The sequence below is a fragment of the Aythya ferina genome, assembly GCF_964211825.1.
Source record: "Aythya ferina genome assembly, chromosome: 14".
Lineage (NCBI taxonomy): Eukaryota > Metazoa > Chordata > Aves > Anseriformes > Anatidae > Aythya > Aythya ferina.
In genome coordinates this window covers 12,240,152-12,259,454 of record NC_140312.1, presented here as the reverse complement: position 1 = coordinate 12,259,454, position 19,303 = coordinate 12,240,152, and the positions used below count along the sequence as shown (strand labels likewise).

At 56.5% G+C, this 19,303-nt stretch overlaps 2 protein-coding genes across 2 annotated transcripts in view; one reads left to right on the top strand and one right to left on the bottom strand.

Annotated features, from left to right (window-relative positions):
• Window positions 1-2,895, top strand: part of DIAPH1 (diaphanous related formin 1) — a 35,410-nt gene extending 32,515 nt beyond the window's left edge. The window contains exon 9 of the mRNA XM_084535929.1: window positions 564-2,895. Within this exon, the coding sequence (XP_084392055.1) occupies window positions 564-591 (28 nt within the window). The 3' untranslated portion in view covers window positions 592-2,895. The remainder of the gene's footprint in view (window positions 1-563) is intronic.
• A 2,745-nt stretch (window positions 2,896-5,640) lies between these two features.
• Window positions 5,641-19,303, bottom strand: part of LOC311444398 (uncharacterized protein) — a 47,891-nt gene continuing 34,228 nt past the window's right edge. Inside the window, exons 10-11 of the mRNA XM_084535512.1 lie at window positions 12,149-12,237; window positions 5,641-7,883 (exon numbers count right to left, since the gene is read on the bottom strand). Of these exons, the coding sequence (XP_084391638.1) occupies window positions 7,657-7,883; window positions 12,149-12,237 (316 nt within the window). The 3' untranslated portion in view covers window positions 5,641-7,656. The remainder of the gene's footprint in view (window positions 7,884-12,148; window positions 12,238-19,303) is intronic.

The window sequence follows — 19,303 nt, the reverse complement described above, 5'->3', positions numbered from 1 at the left end:
AGGCTGCGTGACAAATTGCTCACAAAAGGCTTTCAGCTCTGAAACAGTTAATTCCTCGTGTCTGTGCAGCAATTCAGCTGCTGCTTTATAATCCTCAGCCCCCGTCCCTTATGCCATCCCCTCCCAAATGCAGGGCTACCTCTTCCTTGCTTGTTGTGTGCCCATGGGTGCTGTGAGGGGCGCAGCACCTCCTCTAATTTGGGGCTGCTGTGACCTTGGTGTTTGTTCTAGTCTCTAGCCTAACTCGTCCACATCCTCCTCCAGGGAACTGCTCTGCACACCATAACCCTTACATGGGGAGACATTCCCAGGAACCCATTTTGCCTTTTCCTTTCCTCAATCCCACCCTATCGGCCCTGGCAGCCCCAAGCAGGACTTTGACAGACCTCCCTGGACGTTTGCTGCCTTTTGCAACCCTGGCTGTGTCAAGGGAATTTCTTGGTCCCCAGTGTCTTGAGGCTGAGCAGAGACCCCATCCAGCTGGCCCAGGGGAAGGTGGGCTCTGCCAGAGCTGGCCTGCAGGGGGTTGTCTCCACTTTTTCTAACAATTTCTCTTCTTGCAGCAAAATGAAGACTTTTACTGGCTTCTGAGCAGATGAAAGATGTGGCCTTGTTTTCAGAACCAAGTGAGGTATGCAAGGGCAGTGAGAAAAGAGACAGAGGCATCCTTGAGGAGACCACAGAGATCGTCAGCTGCTCAAGCAGGACACTGTGCCTGGGCAAAGGCAGAAGCCAGTTGGACAGCCAGAGTAAGTAAAACAGTTTCACTCTGGGATCTGTGCTTGGCTAGGAAGGGTAATTTATTGTCGTTCTTGCTCTCGGGGCAAGTTTTTGTTTTCCAGCTCCCATGGCCAACCTTCAGTGTGCCCCTGAAGAGGACTGAAGGGCCAAAAGCTGTATCCAAGGTCAAGGCCATCATCTGCAGCCCTCCTGTTCTTGGGGTGAGCAAATAGGGCAGAGGGTAGAGACAGAGCCTGGCACCCCCAGCTCATTTTGGGGTGCGGAGCAGGGGTGCTGGAAGCTGCCTCAATCCCGACCTGTTTGGGTACTTCAGGATGCGCTGCTGAGTCGGGACAGCCCCAGCTCTGCTGCTGCAGACGGCTCCTCCAGCAGTGCTGGTGGCTCCTGCCCTCTTCCAATCTTGCCTCCCTGTGGAGGGAAACCCACAGGTCAGTTAACCTGGGCTCGTGCTCCTCTGAATGCTGGAGCTTTGTTGCGTCGGCACCTTCTGGTGCACCTTGTTTCCCTTGTGCAGGGAAGGAAGCTGGGTCTGGAGCATCGCACTGTGCTCAGCTGCATGGGCACCGGGGGGCTGCCTGCCCACACCCCCAGCCCCACGGCTGGAGGAGCTGCCCTGCAGGGGCTCTCCATCCTGGCACAACACCCAGGCTCTGCTCTGCTCATATCCCCCCTTGTCAGCACCTTCTGTGCCCTGCATCCATGGTACAGCTCCGCAGCTCCCAGGCGCTGCGTTTTGTTGTTGCTTTAACTCAGCATATTTGTAGCGGTGAGGTAATGGAGCCATCCATAACAGCCTGGCTGCTGTCGCACCCAAGAGCAGAAATGTTCCATCCTGCGTGGACGGGGCTTGGCAGGCATGTGTGGTGTGGGGTCAGGCGCTGGGCAGGGACTCAGGCTGCCCGCAGGGCACTGCCTGCTCCGGGCTGTGGGTCCGCAGAGCTTGTCCCCTCACGGTGCTTCTGGCTCAGGTCACGCTGAGCCTCCCAGCTTTTACATTTGACTCTAATTTTAGTACACTTAGTAAAGGAAAACACTGTTTTTGGGTCTTTCTGGGTCTTTCTGGGGCTTGTTAGCCCATTATGGGCTGCAAATGCGAATAAGGATTTGGGACAGCACGGGCAAGCACATGTCCCTCCCTGAGCCAGGTCAGCCCGTGCGGCAGCATGTGCGCTCAGTCGGGCACTTTGTGCAGGGCCTGACGTCTGCTCACTGCTTCGCTTCATGTCCATTAGCTCTGTCCTGGTTCAGGTCCCAGCTCTGGCGTACAAACCCAGCGGTGCGTGAACCGGAGACAATAACAGCTGGGGAGCTGGTGCGCTGCGGATGGGCCCTTGGGAAGAGAGAGACGTGCCTGCATGCAAGAGGTTTTCACTTGGAAGAGGGAAACGCTGATTGCAGAGGGGGGAGGAAGGGCTGCTGCTCAGCCTCCAGCTGCAGAAGGGCAGCAGGGTGCTGAACAGAGGTGGTGGCACCGCCACGCTCAGGGCTGGGTGCTCCGCGAGCCTGCTAGAAGCAAGGCTTGGACCCTTCCCTTGCCAGCCACTGCCCCCAGGGAGGGATGAGGGGGTCAAAGATTGCGGGTAGGGCAGCTCAGGCATTGTGCTCTGTTTTCTCGGTCCTTGGGGCATTGCAGGGCTGCCAGACGTGTCACCCTCGGGTCAGGGCGGCAGCGGGCGCTGCCGGGCTGGTGACTGCGTGGGCAGGGAGGAGTTGTCCTTGCACAGCTAAATGCCGGTGGCTGCATTCGGCAGCTCCAGGAAGTTGCAAAATGAGAGAGACATCAGGATATATGAGCTGGAGTCTTGCCCAAAGGCTTTCGTTTAATTGTAATGGTTCCTTCTATATAAAGTCACTTCTTTTGTGTGGCTTTGCAGCTGTGGACAATCGATGCTGTGGCAGCATCGTGATACCATCAGGGTTTACCAATGCAGCTTGTGTAGAAATAAACATTATTTTTGGTACAAAATAAACGTGATCTTGAGCGTCTTTGCCTCCATATCATAATTTTCATGCAGAGACCAGCCTGGAGCCTCGTGGCACTGAGTCACAGGGCCTCACCCAGGCTGGAGCCATCCCTGCGGGTGGACCGCTGGGCGCTGCTGCTGGCTGGGTGCTGCCACCCTCCCGCTCCCTGCACCGAAGAATTCCTTGACATCCACCCGTCCCCTGGGGATAAACCAGGAGGCATGGCCCTGGCCACGCAGCTCGAGCCTTTCTTGTCCCCAAAGGTGTCCATGTACCAGCATGGCTGTGTCTGGGCAGGATTTGGGTGAGCCTAGAGGCTGCCAGAAATCGGGCAAGCTGCAGCTCCCTGCCGGCTGCACAACTGTCGTGGCCAGATGGCCACTATAGTTGGGCAAATGCTTTGCCACGTGCTGGTGTCCCTGGCTTCTTGTCACGGGAGCTGTTTGTCCTTGTGAGCAGTTCTGTACATGGGGCAAGGGGACAATGTGCAGGGCTCCATCGCGTGTGGCCACCCATCATGGGGCCAAGCGCGTATTTCGGCAGCTGCTGATATCCCAGTGGCATCCAATGGTGGATGGAGGAGGAGGAGAAGCCACGGGGAGGTCAGGGCATTGGGGACCAAATGAGCTGGGACAAAGGGAGCCCAAAGCCACCTCCGTGGACCCATCATCATTGGAGGAGCCTGGAGCAGCTTGAGCATGGCAGCAATGAAACAAGTTCCTGAAGCAGAAAGGAGATGGCAGGGGGTGAGAAGGTGCTGGGGGGCCATGACCAAGGGGGTCCTTGGAGCCTCCTGAGGATGCTTTTTTCCCTTCCAGGTTCAGCACACTGCCACCAGCATCTCCCCAATGCTGTCCTCCTCACCTCCCTTGTCCCTTGCTTGGGGGCACGCAGCCATCAGCTGCCCCTGCCTTGTCCCCAACCCCCTTCCTGCTCGAGGTGTCCCTGCTGCTGCATCGGGAGGGATGAGCCAGGGAGCTGCTCCCCGCAGGCACAGACACAGGGGACAGCCAGGATAATTTTTAAAATGAGGGCAGAGACCTCGTTAGTGCCCCAGTTTGTCTCAACTCTCCCAAAGTGGTTTCTTTTTTTGATTAGCGAGGCAAGGACAAGTTGCTATTTGGGGAGCACGATGGCCCAAAACTGGGTACTGGTGGTGGGGGCAGCATGTCCTGGGGGGCTGCTGGGCCCATCCTCCATTTTCCATCCTCCAATTTCCATTCCATTTTCCCTCTTTCCATCCTCCAACAACACAGGGCAGCCCGCGGCATTGGCGAGAGCAGCCGCCTCCAAACTTTCTTGATCTCACTTCCCCACCAGTTAAAACATCTTGATCCCTCCCCCCCCCGTACATTTTTTATTGATGCACTTGTATTGGGATGCATTTTGTGCATATCGCAAAGCCCAGGCTAAGCCAGCTTGTGTCCCCAGGGAGGGGACAGGGACAGGGACAGGGACAGGGACAGGGACAGGGACAGGGACAGGGACAGGGACAGGGACAGGGACCCCCTGCGTGCCCCGAGCTGTGGCACCCCCCGCACGGCGCTCACAAGGTTTAGGCAATGAGAAGGCAAATCTGTTCTGCCTCCCAACACCGGGCTTAAGCTTAAAAAATAAATAAATAAATAAATAAAGCGTCAGGAAGCGGATTTATGGAGCAGGAAGAGATGCGGAGGATCGGTAAATGCCTCTCAACCCCCCCGGGTATGCGAGGCTGTAAAAGGAGCCGGCTCCGTTATTCGGGGGATGGGAAATAAACTGCCGGGGCATGCTGGAGCCCGTGGGAAGGGGCTGCAGCCGGCCAGAGATCAATGCCCGAAACCGCTTTTTTTTTTTTTTTTTTTTTTTTTTTTCCTCTCTCCCCTCAGCTTTTATTCTGCATTTTTTTCAGGGCGAGGTCCCGGCTGCGGGCGCTGCCCGGTGGGACTCCTCGTCCACCCTTTTCTCCCCTCCCCTCCTCCAGCAGCGAGCCCCGCTGGGCCATTCCCACCCCCCCAACCCCCGGCAATTAACCCTGAGCGCCTTTCCCTCATCAGCGCTAATTAGCCGGGGCCAGTGGTGTCCAACTTGCACCTCAGCGCCTTTGTCCTCTCCGTCCTCCCGTCGCCCGTAGGAAATTTCCGTGCAGCAGAAAAAGAGAAATAAATGGGAATTAAAGGCTCGTCGGGCTCTGGGGGGGGGGTGTGTGCAAATGGATTTGGGTGGGGGTGGTCTCGGTGGGGGTTGTAACAAGATTTCGGGGGGGGGGGTCCCTGTGGGGCGCCGGGGGGCTTGGGGTCTTGTGCGCTGCAGGGAGGTGCCGGGGGGGGTGAACTGTGTGCGAGGGCAGAATCCGATGGTGGTGCAGGGGGCTGCCCACGGCTCCCCCCCCCCAAAATAAAGCTTCCTCTCCCCCTTCCCGTGCTGTGCGGCCGCGCTCCTGCGGGGGCGCCCGCGGCCCGGCGGGGATGGAGGGGGGAGGACGGGGGGGGGGTGTGCCTGGAGCCTCCTGCGTGCTGCTAAAGGATGGGAGGGGGGCGGTCACAGCCCCCCAGGACGGAGAAAGGGGGTGTGGGGGGGTGTTGATGCCTGCCGGGGCTGTTCTGTCCCCCCCACCCCCGATCTGGCTTTGTCCCTCCGCGGTTGCGACACCCCGAGCCACGGGGTGCTTCCCCCCTGCAGGGCTCAGCCCCAGCACCCCCCCTCCCCATTCCGCCTCCCCCCATCGCAGGCGGGGAGCCCGGGACGGGAACGGACCCCCCCGGTGCTGGGGAAGGGGCTGCAGCAGTGGACCCCGGGGCTGCTCCGTGGGGAGCCACACCACCAGAGGAGGGGGGACGCGAGGACTGGGGGGACCCGAGAGCATCCCCGGACCACGCTTGGCCACCTCCCGCTGGCGGCCCTGGCACCCCGTCCTGCCCCCCCATCCCTTGACACAGCAACGACCACCAGTGATTCAGAAGAAACCATTTTATTATTTTTTTTTCCCAAAGAAAAAAAGCAATATAAATATTAGAGTATAAAACTTGCGTGTAACACATTGACGTTGGTCTATATGGGTATAAGAAGGATATAAGCATATATATAATATATAAGTATAATTCAATATTAGACACATTGAGAGGGCAAACGTGTTTCATCTCACGTACACTCGGAGCACAGACCACATGGAAAGAAGATACAGAGAAATTGAAAATACTGGTGTCCACAAGTTAGTTACCGAGATAAAAATAACACGCCACTAAATACACGACACTCACTACACTACCTTCAGCTTGCAGATTAAAAAGAAATATAAAGACTACGATTCATCTACAGCGTTTCTAGAGGGGACGTGACAGCTACGTGGGCCTGTGGAAGCGGCACTAGGGGTGGGGGCTGCTCCCTGCGGCCACTGTGGAGGTGGACAGGGCGCCGTGAGCATCCTGTGCGGGGCTGGACCTGCTCAGGTGAGTTATGTGTTAGTGATTAAAAAGAGAAAAAGGAACCCGCAGGAAACCGAGCGGACCCCAGGGTGGCCACTGCCTCCCCACCTCTGGGTACCAAAAGCCCCTCTCTGCCCGCATGGGCACCCACGACTGCTCTGAAATGGGAAGCTTGGGGTGCCCCAAACAGTGGGTGGCACGGGCAGTGCTGCTGAGGCCACCGGGACCCTTCTCCAGGCTGGGTTTGCTTGAAATGTGCTCAGCGTGGAGAAATCCTATTCCTCAACCTTCTGTTCCCTCTGTGGGGTGGCAATCCCAAAGCCAGCACCATCTCCTCCAAACTGGTGCCAGCTGCACCCCCCTTTGCAGGGACACCACGCACTCACCCCCAGCTCAAAGATCCCTGGCCCGGGTTGTATCCTCAGGTGCCACCACGCCAATTGTCACTTACTCAGTACCCAAAGCTCCCCAAGTACAAAATGGTGATCCCCCAGCCCCGGACAGACACGGCACCTCCACCGGCGCCTTCACCCCAAGCTGTGTGGGCATGCGAGGACACCCCGGGATCCGTGGAGCACAGCGTGACGCCAGTGACAGGCATGCAGGAGTGATGGGGGGAGACATGGGCAGACCCCAGCCCCCCCCACAGGTGGAAGGAGCCCACCGCGGGGGGGCTGTGGCTCCCTTAGCTTTAATTCCAAAAGGACATTTACTGTACATATAAATATTTACTGCAAAAGAGGGATGAGATGTGTCTGCTCTTCAGAGACCCCCAGAACTGCCGGGGCAGCTGCGCGCACCTCAGGAGCCCCGCGCTGAATTCCCTCCTGCTCAGACACCAGGAGTTTTTATCTCATTTTTCAGGCCATCGCTGGTTGCACTTAAAAAAAAAATAAATGTTTAGGATGCAGCTCTGCATTGTTCCCTTTGATTCATGCAATATAAACACTTACTTTTTTTCTTTTTTTTTTTTTTCAGATAACAGGTAAACAGGAACCGAAGCACTCCCTACCAACAAATCCACTGCTATGACTAGTTCAGGGTGAATTTCGCTAAAAGAAAGCTAAAGAGCAAAAAATCTGGAGCATGGGTTCTAGGCTAGGAAGTTGCTTTTTCTTTCCAAAAATGATCAAAGGTCTATAAATTAAAAGATCGCTGTTAAAATTATTTACACTGGACAAAGCCGAGCACAAGCCTCGTGCCTTTCTTGGACAATCTTGGAGCAAATCAAATCCGAAGACATGGCAGAAGCCCTTCCACCTTGCATATTCTAATACCCGAGGGGTCGTATAAAACGTTGGCTAGTATTAACAGGGCACTTGTTTGCGTTAGCTTTCGTTTTCCGGATTGGTTTTCATCATGAGATCTAACAGCAGAGACACCCTGCTCCTAGCTCTGATGATGACGATACATTCGCAGCGCTTCCTAACTTTTGCATCACCAAAAAAAAAAAAATCGTTAAAAATAAAAATAAAATCCACATTCGTCCTCCTGTGTTTTGGGGGAGTGCTGGAGCGCGCTGCCCTGACGCTCTGAGGTCTCCTCTCTACTTCTTCTCCTTCTCCTTCTTCCCGGATTTCTTCTTGTTGCCGCCCGAGGACCCCTTGGCGTTGCTCTTGCCGGCAGCGTTGGTGAGGGTGGCGGTGCTGCCCGGGATGTAGACGTTCTGCCGGTAATCGGGGACGTGCTGCAGGGTGAACTGGGGGCCGTAGCGGGCGCTCAGGCCCATGGTGCCCGTGCCCCCCCCAAGCGTCGAGTTGCCATCAGCAGCCTCTGCGGGGCAGAGAGAAGGGCAGGGCGTTAGCACGGGTGGTCAGCCTGCCCCCCAAATCCTTCTTCATCGCTATCGCACGGGGGAGATGCCCCCCAGCATCCTCCTCCTCCCTCCTGGCATCTCCTGGGAGGAAGGCCAGGCTGAGCCCTTGGGGTTTGGGGATGGGGGATGCCAGGGCAGGACACAACCTCTCCTGCTCTTCCCCGCTCCCCGGAGACCAACCCCCCCCCGCCCCAGCAGCCCAACATGTACACCGAGCAGCCCCAGCCATTAGCAGTGCATTATGGCAAATCCAATACCGAGCTCTACATTTTTTATTTTTTTTTCCCTGTCCCTGCATCTAAACCCCTGACTCCAGCGTTTTCCCAGCCAGGTTTATTCTGGGAGCAGACAGATCGATAAAGAGAAATCCCTCCCTTGCAGTACTGCAAAATGGCTCCAGGAAGCCGAGCACAAAGCGATCGCTGCGCTAGTGCAGATCTGGGAGTGAGCTGTGCTGGGGGAAGGGAAGGGAAGGGAAGGGAAGGGAAGGGAAGGGAAGGGAAGGGAAGGGAAGGGAAGGGAAGGGAAGGGAAGGGAAGGGAAGGGAAGGGAAGGGAAGGGAAGGGAAGGGAAGGGAAGGGAAGGGAAGGGAAGGGAAGGGAAGGGGATTGCAGAGAGCAGGGCTCCCCTAGGATGCTGGAGGCAGAGACCAGATGGAAACGGGGGGGGAGGGGGGAGAAACAAGTGTGGAGGGAGGGCAGAGCACGAGCAGTGCTCCTCCAGCAGCCCCGCACCATCATCTCCAATATGTGCAGCCCCAGCCAGCATCCCCACACAGCCTCACAGGGAAGCAGCCTGCTGAAATCCTGCCCCCCCTCTTATGAAGGGGGCTTTTAACTGCTCTCCTGGAGGGCTGGGAAACCCTGGGCGTCTGAAGGGCCCAAGGCAGAGCCCAGCACTGCTCGTCCCTCCTTCCCCAGCCTGCAGGAGTAGAGGCAAACCACCAGCAGAAGTCAGGGGCTGGTCCCCTCGTGCATCGCCTCTCTGGATCAGACCCACACACGCCTCTGTGTTGCCTTGGCTTTGCCCCCAGCAGGCAGAGGCGGCTGATCCATCCTTCTGGCAGGGCACTGAGCCCCCCAGTGCCCTGAAATATTCCTGCGCACGTGCCTCCTCGGAGAGGTCAGGGGCATTGAGCAATCACAGCTTGAAAAATTACAGCTGCTCCGCTGGAGCAGAGGGAGGAAAACACAGCACGAGCTCAGAGACAGGCTGGGGACAGCTCCTCCTGGAAGGGTCCCAGAATCTGGGGGCTCTGGGGACCTGGGGCAGGCAGATGGGCTGGGGAAGACGTGCAGGGCCAGGCGATTACATCTGCTGCAACGCTCAGCGCTCACTCTCTGTTTCAGGGTTTTACTGCTCACTACCTTCTCATTTTAAAACATCTCGCAGAGGTTTGTGATCCCTGGTCCCAGCAGAATCTCATTTCATTAAACCCAGCCCAGCCCCACACCCGCTGGGGGGTTCTGAGCTGCGCTGGGATGCCTGGAGCTGTGCCCAGGCCAGGCTGCAGCCAGGCAGATCTTTTTTGTGGTCTCGTCCATTGCTGCAATTTAGCCTGTGACAGCCTGGGTGGGGGCCTGGGGGGTTGGGAACAGTGTCCCATGTCCGAGGAGCATCCCAGATGCTTTGTGCAGGAAGGGTTTGGGGGTTCCCGGCAGCACCCAGCACAATTGGTCCCCACGAACTCATTTGCAGTCACAGCGCAGCTTTCCAGGAGAAAATGCCTCCTGTGAGGTTCCCAGCCCTCCAGTTGGTCCAGCACAAGAGCAAAGGGCTGTTTCTAGGTAACATTGCCATTAGGGCTGAAAAGAAGAGGGAACAGGGACAATAGAGGTTTATAACTCAGCACCGAGCTGCTCTTGCCAAGGAGGGCACTTCGCTTCTTCTTGCTGGAAAGGTTATGCTCAGCCTCCACCAGTGGCCAGCCGTTAGCCAAAAAAAGCCCTGAGGCCCCTGCAGCCACATGGTGAGGAAGAAAACAAGGCTTTGGCAAAAATAACCACCTTCTGGCTCCACTCCCCCATAAGCAGAGGGGACAGGAGGTCGGGGGAGGCAGCTCTGGGGCACTTGCTGCTGCTGCAGCTGCTGCTGGGGCTTTTGGAGACCCGATATAGTGAGGCTGCCCGGGCCGCCTCGCTGTCTGCGGGCTCTCTCGCTGTCTCACAGCACCCCTATAAATTCTTGACAAAAAAAAATGAAGTATTTTAAGGACAGTGTGCCTCATACGCCTGCCCTTCAGTATCTGGTTTCCTGGAGCATCCCTGCTCCTTGGTCTGTCCTAGCAGCTGCCTCTGCCCCTGCAGACTAATAAAAAAATACTGGATTTTCAAACTTCCCAGGCTCCCAGCTCCGAGGGCAGAGGAGCCAGAGGATTTGAAACGAAGCACAAAGATGGCACAGGGTAAAGATGCGGGTAGGACTGCACCAACCCTTCCCAGAAGCTGGTGGAGCAGGGCAGCATCAGAGGAGCTTCTGCCCCTGGAGGTCTCCAGCATGGAGCAGCTCAGGCTCATAGGAGCTTCCTCCCCTTTGGAGCTCAACCAGAGCCCAGCAGGGGACATTAAGAGACGAGAACCATTTAAACAGCCAGGAAACATTACCCGAGGATGAGCAACACAAGGCTTAGTGGGCAATTAGCCCTGCCCCTCATCAAAGCCTGCTCCAATCAGCACTATTAACTTAATGAGCGAGAACAGCAAAGCAGAGAGCAGAGACTGATGAAAATACAGCTCCAGTGGGGAAAAAAACAACAAAAACAACAACAAAATACTTTGGAGGACTTATGCTGCACTGAAGGTGGAGAGATGGGGTTGGGGCTGTGTCTCAGGGGAAGGAGACACCTCCGAGATGCCTCTCCCTGCGATGCAGCAGGGAAAGCCACTCGCCCTCCTCTCCTGGGGGGCTCTGCCTTAATGCAGCCCCCTGAGGAGAGGTTAGGGCCCTCAGAGACATGTGGACCGGGGGAGATTTGCCTAAATAGGGCCTGGGGCTACGCAGGAGCCAGAGCTTGACCTGGAAGGGACCTGCATGGCTCTCAGGTCCTGACGCAGCCAGAAAACCAGCTTATTTGTGAGCAAGGAAACGGGATCTGGAGGCACCAGGGATGATAACCACATGGGCCCCCACAGGCAGTTTTTTTCCAGGGCCGTTTTTCAGAGCAGAGCCCCATTTTCACATCATTTCTTTTTTTCCCCTGAGCGTAAACAACTCCATTGCCCAATTCCTCCGTCCCCTTCCCCGGCAGCTGTGGCTCAGGGCTGCCTGGTGGCTGCAGAGGGCTGCAGCGGCTTTCCGAGAAAGCAGCATCGAGCACTACCCTCCTCCCCCAGATTCCTTCTCTCCCAAGAGCTCAAAGAAAACATCCAAAGCATTTTACCCAGGGTTTTATGGCTGTGCTGTTGTTTCTATTTTTAAACCCGGGGGGGGGGGAAGCCTGGAGGTATTTATAAATAAAGGCTTTATGAAAACCGGGCTCTTTATCCCGAGTGTTGCGTAGAGTGGTAATTGCACTAACACAAAGCCAGGGAGATCGCAGGCACACAGAACACTCCTCCCCGTCTGCTGCTTTCACACAATGCAGCCGTAAAACAGGACAACCCAAGGAAATAGGGGAATTACCCCAAAGGAAGCCCAGCGACTGCAGCCCGGGGGCACAGCCACAGCCCCCGGCTGACCCCGGTGAGCCCCAGCGGGGTGCTGGACGGGAGCTGTGCTGGGGGTCCTGCTCTGACGACCCCCAGGTCTACCCTCAGAGCATCCCTGCTGCAGTGTGCTCCCCCTCGCCGTGGGGATGTAAAGGAGCCGCTTCTCTACAGCAGCCTCCTGCTGCCAAGCTTTGCCTGAATGCCTGCTTCTGACCACCGGCAGCCACAAGACCACGGCAGGTATTTTGTTTACTGCAGCCTTCTGGAATAAAACATCTCGTAATACATCCCAAGACTGGCTCATTCGTTCACCACAGTCCCATCACAGGGCAGATGACACTGTCCAGTGCACGGGCAGCACAGTTTGGGCGCCCTGCCTGCACTCTGCCGATGGCATCTCCCCTGCCTGCCCCCCCGCAGGGTAATGCAGACGGCCTCTGTTCAGCTCATCCACCCGAATCCACTCCAGCTAACCCGCTCACGTCAATCCCACAAGCATCTGACCTAATGGCACGCATCTGAGAAGCCCCTGTGAGGCAAGGGCCGTGGTTTCCCCGCACGCAAAGGACACTGACCGTTTGCCGACGCCAGGATCATGGCTTGCAGCATCTCCGTGTCAAACTGGTTGTTCGGCCAGGCTCCACCTTCCTCTCCATTCTGGGAGCTACAGGAAAAGAAAGGAAGCAGAAAGTTACCCCGGCTGGGTGAGGAGGAGTGGGCTTCAGAAGCCAAGGCTGTGGATGCATTGAGCAGCTCTGAGAGCAGTGCTGGCAGAGAGGAGGCTGTGGGCTTTAAATCCCTCTATTAAATAACCCTCCGGAGTCTAAACACTCTCAGAAGTCTCCATCCCTCTCCAAGGCTTTTGACGAATAACCACCAACACCAAAAGTACTTGGGGCTGAGTGGCACTTCCAGGAATGCCTTCCTAACTCCTGCTGGTTGAGACAGCCTGCACCTAAGGACCTTGAAATCCCCCTAAGTGCCTTCCCTCCAGTTAGAGACCACAAGAAATGCCAGCCCTAGAGCCACAGAGCAGCACACGCCCCTGTATGACCAGGTTCCTTTAGCAGGCCACATGAGGTGGCTGCCCTTTCAAGTTGTTTCAAGCTATGACTCCACTCTGCAGCTTCATTCATGGGATTGAGGGTGAGAAAATCCCACAGAGCCAGGGGATTGGGGATCAGCAGGGAGGCAGCTGCCCATCTCTGCGGCTCCTGCCCTGAAGGGAGGCCAGGAGCAGCCACCAGGAGCCACAAGAGGAGATGAGCAACCACCGTGGTTCCCTGGGGCAGGCTGACAGGGCCTGAGCACCACGGGTCTGCCTGGGAAAGCTCTGGGGGTGCCACCAGGCTTTGGTCCAGGAGGAGATTTTGTGGTGAGGTTACAATCAGCGCTCTGTGCACTGCCTAACAAGCTCTGCATTGATGCCTGCCAGGTGCCCGGCAGCTGTGCTCAGCCACCCTTCACTCGTGGCCTCACTTTCCCTCCAGAGTGGCCAGGGATGTTTTCCCACAGCCCTGCCTCCAGCATGGAGACCTCAAAATGCCACCAGCCAGGTGACCATGGCACAGATCCACCATGGGGACCTGGGTCTGGTGCTTGGGTCCCTGCCGCAGCTGCATCAAAGCTTTTCAAGGAGGGAAGTCCCAAATGCACACCAGCTTTCCCTGGTGTACCAGTGTTCTGTACACCAGAATTTAAAAAAAGCAGATGCTTGGCTGAGTGTGTTGGAGAGCTCTGGGCTACCCCAGGTAGTCCTGCTCTATCACACACCTGGTACAGACCCAGTGACAGGTATCCATGTGCAAAGTCCCTCCGAAACTCAAGGCGAGGTGAGCATAACGGAGACAGGCACATGGACCCTCCTGGGTACCCAACTGCAGAGCTGGTCTTAAGCAAGGTGCCTGAAGAAACACAGGACCTGTGGCAGCCCCACAAAATCGCCCTTCCTGCGGCTCCTTGCTGCACAAAGCAGCACAAACGTTCCTGCTCTCACAGCCCAGCTTTGTCTGCGTGGGATGCGAGCAGTCCCCGATGTAGCGGAGGCTGCCATGCCAGGCTGCCGAAATACCTGCCATCTGTTGCAACCCAGGGCATCCCAAAACCTATTTATATCGATCCCCTGCTGCGCATATGGTGGCACGGTTTCAAGACGGCCAACAGTGAGGTCTGCCTGCCTCACCGGCTGATCTCGGTGCTCGTACCAGGGCCGTGCCCTGACTCCGCAGGCCAGAGGACAGCTGAGGACCAGGGGCACGTCCGGGCTGGGAATAGAGCCCCAGGCTAGATCCTATAAAGGGCTTAGGAACCTAAACCCCGTGTCAAACCACAGCCCATGCAGCCATCGCTTAACCCCAGTGCTCCCCACCCCCTCCCCAACCGGCAGTCCCAGCTTTCCCAGTGCTGCCAGAACCCAGTCCCGAAATGCTGGGAGTGGGCAGCTCCACACATCCCTCCTGGTGCTGCCTCTCAGGGCAGCCCCTGAACAGCGACGTGATCTGGGGATGGAGGAAAGGAAAAGCAGAAGAAAGTGACAAATTTTTTAGATTGTAGCATTCTGGTGGTTTGACCTCTGTTCTGGAGTCAGAGACTGAGGTTTGACCCCTCTTTAATGTGACATCACAGCCTTGCCAGTACAACCCAGTTGTTCTCCTGTTCAACCTGACGTCCCCAGGTCCTTTCCCCCAAGCCTGCTGCACCCAGCACTCCCTAATTGCACAAACAGGCCCAAAGCATGTCCCTGCTCCCCGTGGTGTCATGCAGAAAAGCTATTTTAGAAATGCCTGAGTTGCAGAAATGGTATTGAGCTCATCTCTGCAAGCAGGAAATTCAAGTGCTGAATTACTTACGAGTGCAATCATTCAGAATTCAGAAGCAGAGGAAAAATAAATGCAGTAATCTAAAAACACCCTAAAATAACTTCTCACACTGAAAAAAAGAAAAACAGCCAGGCACACAGCTGATGACCAGAGCTGGCTGTCTGCCAGGGCTATAGGATGGAGCCCTGAATGGCTGGTGCACAGCTCAGCAGCGAGCATCCCGCTCCCCCCGGCTGCTGCGGGGACGCTGCCCGGAACAGGAGGCTGGTTCCTATGGAAATGACTGCAAGGACTCGCAGTTTTTAATACAAATGGTGTTGACTCAATAGGCTTTTTATAAAAACCCATCCTACAGAGGACAGATTTTTTTTTTCCTGTTTAATTCTATTCCACGCTTCAAAGCTCAGAAAATAGCTGGCTTTTGTTTTTGGGAAGGCATCCAGCACTAGGACTGGAGGGAAGGAAGCAAGCCTGCATTTGAGACAAAGAGGAACCCATTGATGCTGCATCCGAGGGGGATCAGAGCGCAGTGGACACACGGAGCAGGGGAAGCACATGGGGACGTGGGCGCCCACAGGTGCACGCACACAGCCAGGTCGATCGGGATGTCATCAAGCCCAGCCAAACGGGATGCGTGGACGTTAGGAAATGCCAAAATGAAAGGTCTGTCCTGCAGCCTTTGATACAGCTCCAAATCACACGGCTGGCTAATTACACAGCAGGGCAGGGGCTTTCCACAAGCATCTGCCCAAGCCATGCATGGGGTGGACCCCGGTGCTTTGCTGACCGACTGTTTTCTGCTTCCCCTGACCAACATGTTGTCCCTATTTAACTTTCACTTCCAGTACAGAATTATTCATTTCCTTGCAGGGTTTCTATGGAGCTTGTTACTATGGCATCCAAATGCCTCACAAACATTTATTTGCACAACTGCCCAGTGAAATTCCAAAAAAAAAAAAAAAAAAAAATTGTTTTCCTCATTCTGCAGCTGGAAGGCCAGGCTGTAGCAGTGCCACAGGAATAGGGAGAAGCTGATTTGTGCCAGAAGGGTGCTGCCAGGGCTCGAGTGGCTGCTGGGTGCCCCATACCCCAAGGATGAGGCTCTGTCTCCCCAAGGGTGCCAGGCAGGGTGGTGCCACCCTCAGCCACCTCTCACCTTCGGGGTTTTCCAGCTTCTCCAGCACCAGCCCCTGTGCCAGTGCTGGTCCCACCCCACAGCCCCAGCTACCCCCAGGCTTCCCTGCTGGGGGGGGGAGGGAACATGACTGGGGTCCACCTCACTCCCCAGCCCCTTCCCCTTTCAATCCCTGTCTCTGGGTGCTTCCCCAGCCTCCCATCACCTCCCTGCAGGGGCAGGACCAGCTGGAGCATCCCTCTCCCTGCCTCCAGGGCTGGGCGGTTTCTCCAAGCCCCTTCTCCCAGCCCCATTCCCAAGCAGCCCTGATGCTCCCAGCCTGCACCCCAGCCTGCCCCTCTCCCCTTGCACTGCTGTCTTTCCCCGCTCCGTCTGTCTCCTTTCCATCCCCCCACCTCCCCAAGCTGCCTCCCACACCCAGCCCCAGCCAGAGGCAGCACCAGAAATAAAATCTCAGCCTCCAGCGTTTTCACGCTGGCACGGTGACAAGCAGCAGGGAAAGGATCTGTCACAGCCAGCTCTGGAGGTGTGCTGGGGACACGGCCGTGCCCCGGGGCCAACATCCCCCTCCCTGCAGCCCCATCCTCCAGCAGTCCCACTGCCCAAGCCAGAGCCCTCCCAAATTACAGCACCGGCTCAGAAATTGCTGCAATTCCTTTTTTCCTTCTCCTCTAGCAGAGGATGCCGCCCGCCCTTCCCCCATGCTCTGCACATTCCCTGCCTCTTCCGTAATGCAATTACAGGCACTGGGGAGGGCTTGGGCAAGGCGCAGATTTCAGGCCCTGACTTTGCAAAGGGGATCGCCAAATTTTAGCAGCAAGGTGGGGGGAAGGCTCAAAGCCTGACAGAGCGAGAGGGATGCTGGCCAAGGCGCTGAAATGCTGCTCTGTGTGGCAGGGGCAGAACAAAGACCACAATGTCTCTGCGGGTGGAGAATGGGGGGCAGGGGGAGCCCCTCACCAAGACGGCTCTTCCAGCCCCCCCCCAAAAGCAGTGCCTGTGCTACACAGCCCATCACTCCCTGCCCTGTCACCCCCCTCCCGTGCCACAAAGATACCGGGGAAGCTATTTAGAGAAATTCTTTGGAAATGTTCTTGCGCCTGCTTGTCGGATCCCGGAGCCTCTGCAGCCAAGCGTGGCATGTGCTCAGCTGTGCAGGAAGCAGATGGAGAGAGAAAAATTAAACTAATACATGTCACACCTGCTAAATTCCCTAAAATAACGTTTCTATACATAACGCTGTGATGACGTAACTCCTGATGCGCTGGGGACTGTCCAGAGAGAGGGACACATCCCGTTAATGGGATATGTCCCTGTCCCCACGCAGGGCTCCCTGCCTCCTGTCCCTGCCTGGCAGGACCACTCCTGCCCCCAGCACCAGGTCAGCTCCTGCGGGGTCTCTCCCTCCTATCCCCATCCCAGCACCCAACAGCACCACAGACTGCAGAACCCGCTCGGAGCCAAGGCAGGCTCTGAGCAGCCTTGTAATGCATGAAAGCAGCGTTGTCATCATGGCAATCAACAGGAAACCAGAGAACCAGCTAAAGCTGGGAGCAGCTCCGTGGTCTTCAACTGTTCCTGCTTCTACACCCACCAGGGCAACACCTCACTTCACAAATGCAACTGCCCGGCCCCTGGTGGGCTTACGTGGCTCCCTCACAGGTGTTTGCTGAGCAAAAGACAGCCAGGCTGGGGGCAAGGACTGCACAGCAACCTCAAACAGTTACCAAAATGCAGCTCCTCTCCTGGGCAGCCCAGGACGTGGCACAAGCTGGTGTCTGAGCTCTGCAGCCCCACGCAGCTGAGAGGCTGAGAGCAGCCCCATGGTCTGCATGCTGCAGGAGGCACTGAGGAATCAATCAAGGCTCCAGTGTCTGCACAGGGAGAAGGATGAAAAACAGCCAGAAGCAGCAGCAAATCTGGCCCCAAGGTTGCCACACATCTTTGATTCACCTGCAGGACCTGTGAAACCTCCCACCCAGAAGCAAACACCACTGTCACAGCCGGTGGCCTCAACCCCTGGGTGCCTTCGGGATAGATACCAACAGATCAGACCCCATTTCCTAAAACTTCCCAGAAGTGCCAGAGGCCATCCACAGAAACTGCTGTGATACCCATGCCCCATTAGGCACATGTTCTCCGGGTGATACCACCTCAAACACCGTGTCCTGCTTGCTTTTTCAGCCTGCTTCCCCCATGCTGTCCATCTGCTCATTCCAGCACCAGGCTTCTGGAACCTGCTGTGTGGTTTCAACCAGAGCTGATGGCCAGGTGGAAGTTTCTGATATGCTACACTTCTGCCACTCACACAGAAATCAGCAAAGCAAGCCCCTCGTTGCTGTCTTCTGCTGGGAAAGGGCTCGGTTACTGGCTGTGCCACCCCACCAGCTTGCCCATCATTGCATGGTGGCTGGAGGTTGCAGAAGCCACTCGTCCCACTGCTTTGGGAAGTCTCACCTAGGTTTGTGGGACAACCTACGTGCCACCTCCCTGTCCTGCCATGCTGGGGTGATGCAGGTACATCCTGACCACACACCAGAAGCTCTCTCCTTCTGCTGCCAGCCCTTGGTGTCATGCAGGCTCTGCAGACACCAGGGAACCAAAGCCTCTGTGTGCTTTAGGAAATATTCTTGGGACAGTTTTTTTCTATTGTGGTCCTCCACCTTTCCCAGGGAGGTTCCCGTTACTCCTGAAAGCCCAAGTATTGGAGCTCAGGGAAAGAAAGAGAAAGAAAAGAAAGAAAGGAGGGAAGGAGGAAGGGAAAGGAAGGAAGGGAGGAAGGGAGGAAGGGAGGAAGGGAGGAAGGGAGGAAGGGAGGAAGGGAGGAAGGGAGGAAGGGAGGAAGGGAGGAAGGGAGGAAGGGAGGAAGGGAGGAAGGGAGGAAGGGAGGAAGGGAGGAAGGGAGGAAGGGAGGAAGGGAGGAAGGGAGGAAGGGAGGAAGGGAGGAAGGGAGGAAGGGAGGAAGGGAGGAAGGGAGGAAGGGAGGAAGGGAGGAAGGGAGGAAGGGAGGAAGGGAGGAAGGGAGGAAGGGAGGAAGGGAGGAAGGGAGGAAGGGAGGAAGGGAGGAAGGGAGGAAGGGAGGAAGGAAGGAAGACCCTTCCTATCCTTTGCAGCTCTGCCATCAGCACTGCTGCAGCATCTCCACAGCCAGCTGCAAACCCCCCTCGGGGCAGCTGAGGTGCTGCTTAACAGGCAAGTGAAGTGAGCATTCACATTTCACGTCCAGCCTGGGAAGGGGAGCACTGGAAACCAGTGGCACAGGGAGATTCAGGGTTAGAGCCCTCCACCCTCCTTTGTAGCTTTGCTCCCCCCTCCCCCAGCACCACATGGGGCTCTCACACTGCCCCCCACCCCCCGGCGAGGCCCCCCCATGGTCTCTCTGGGCTTGTCCCCATCATCCCACGACAGGAAGATTCCCCAACTCTTCTGCAACCCAGAGCCTTCCCCTGCTCCAGACCCTGACCTGAGGCCAGCGCTTTGCTGAACACACCGGCGCACAGAGATCCAGCCAACAAAGATGCTTGTTGGGAAAGTACCACGGATGCACAGGGCTGATTTTAATTACCCCTGTACCAGTCCCAGCCCTTGTGCTGTCCCCCACACACCATGCCCAGGGACATTCCACGCTGCCAGCCTCAGGGGATGCCCTGCGGTGCTGCCAGGCTCCACGCCTGCGCCACTTAGACCACTCGGCACTGTAATCCCCACTACAACCGCTGGTCTGATTTGTTTGGGAATTGCTTTTGCTGCTCAGCATTATTCTGTATTCATTAACA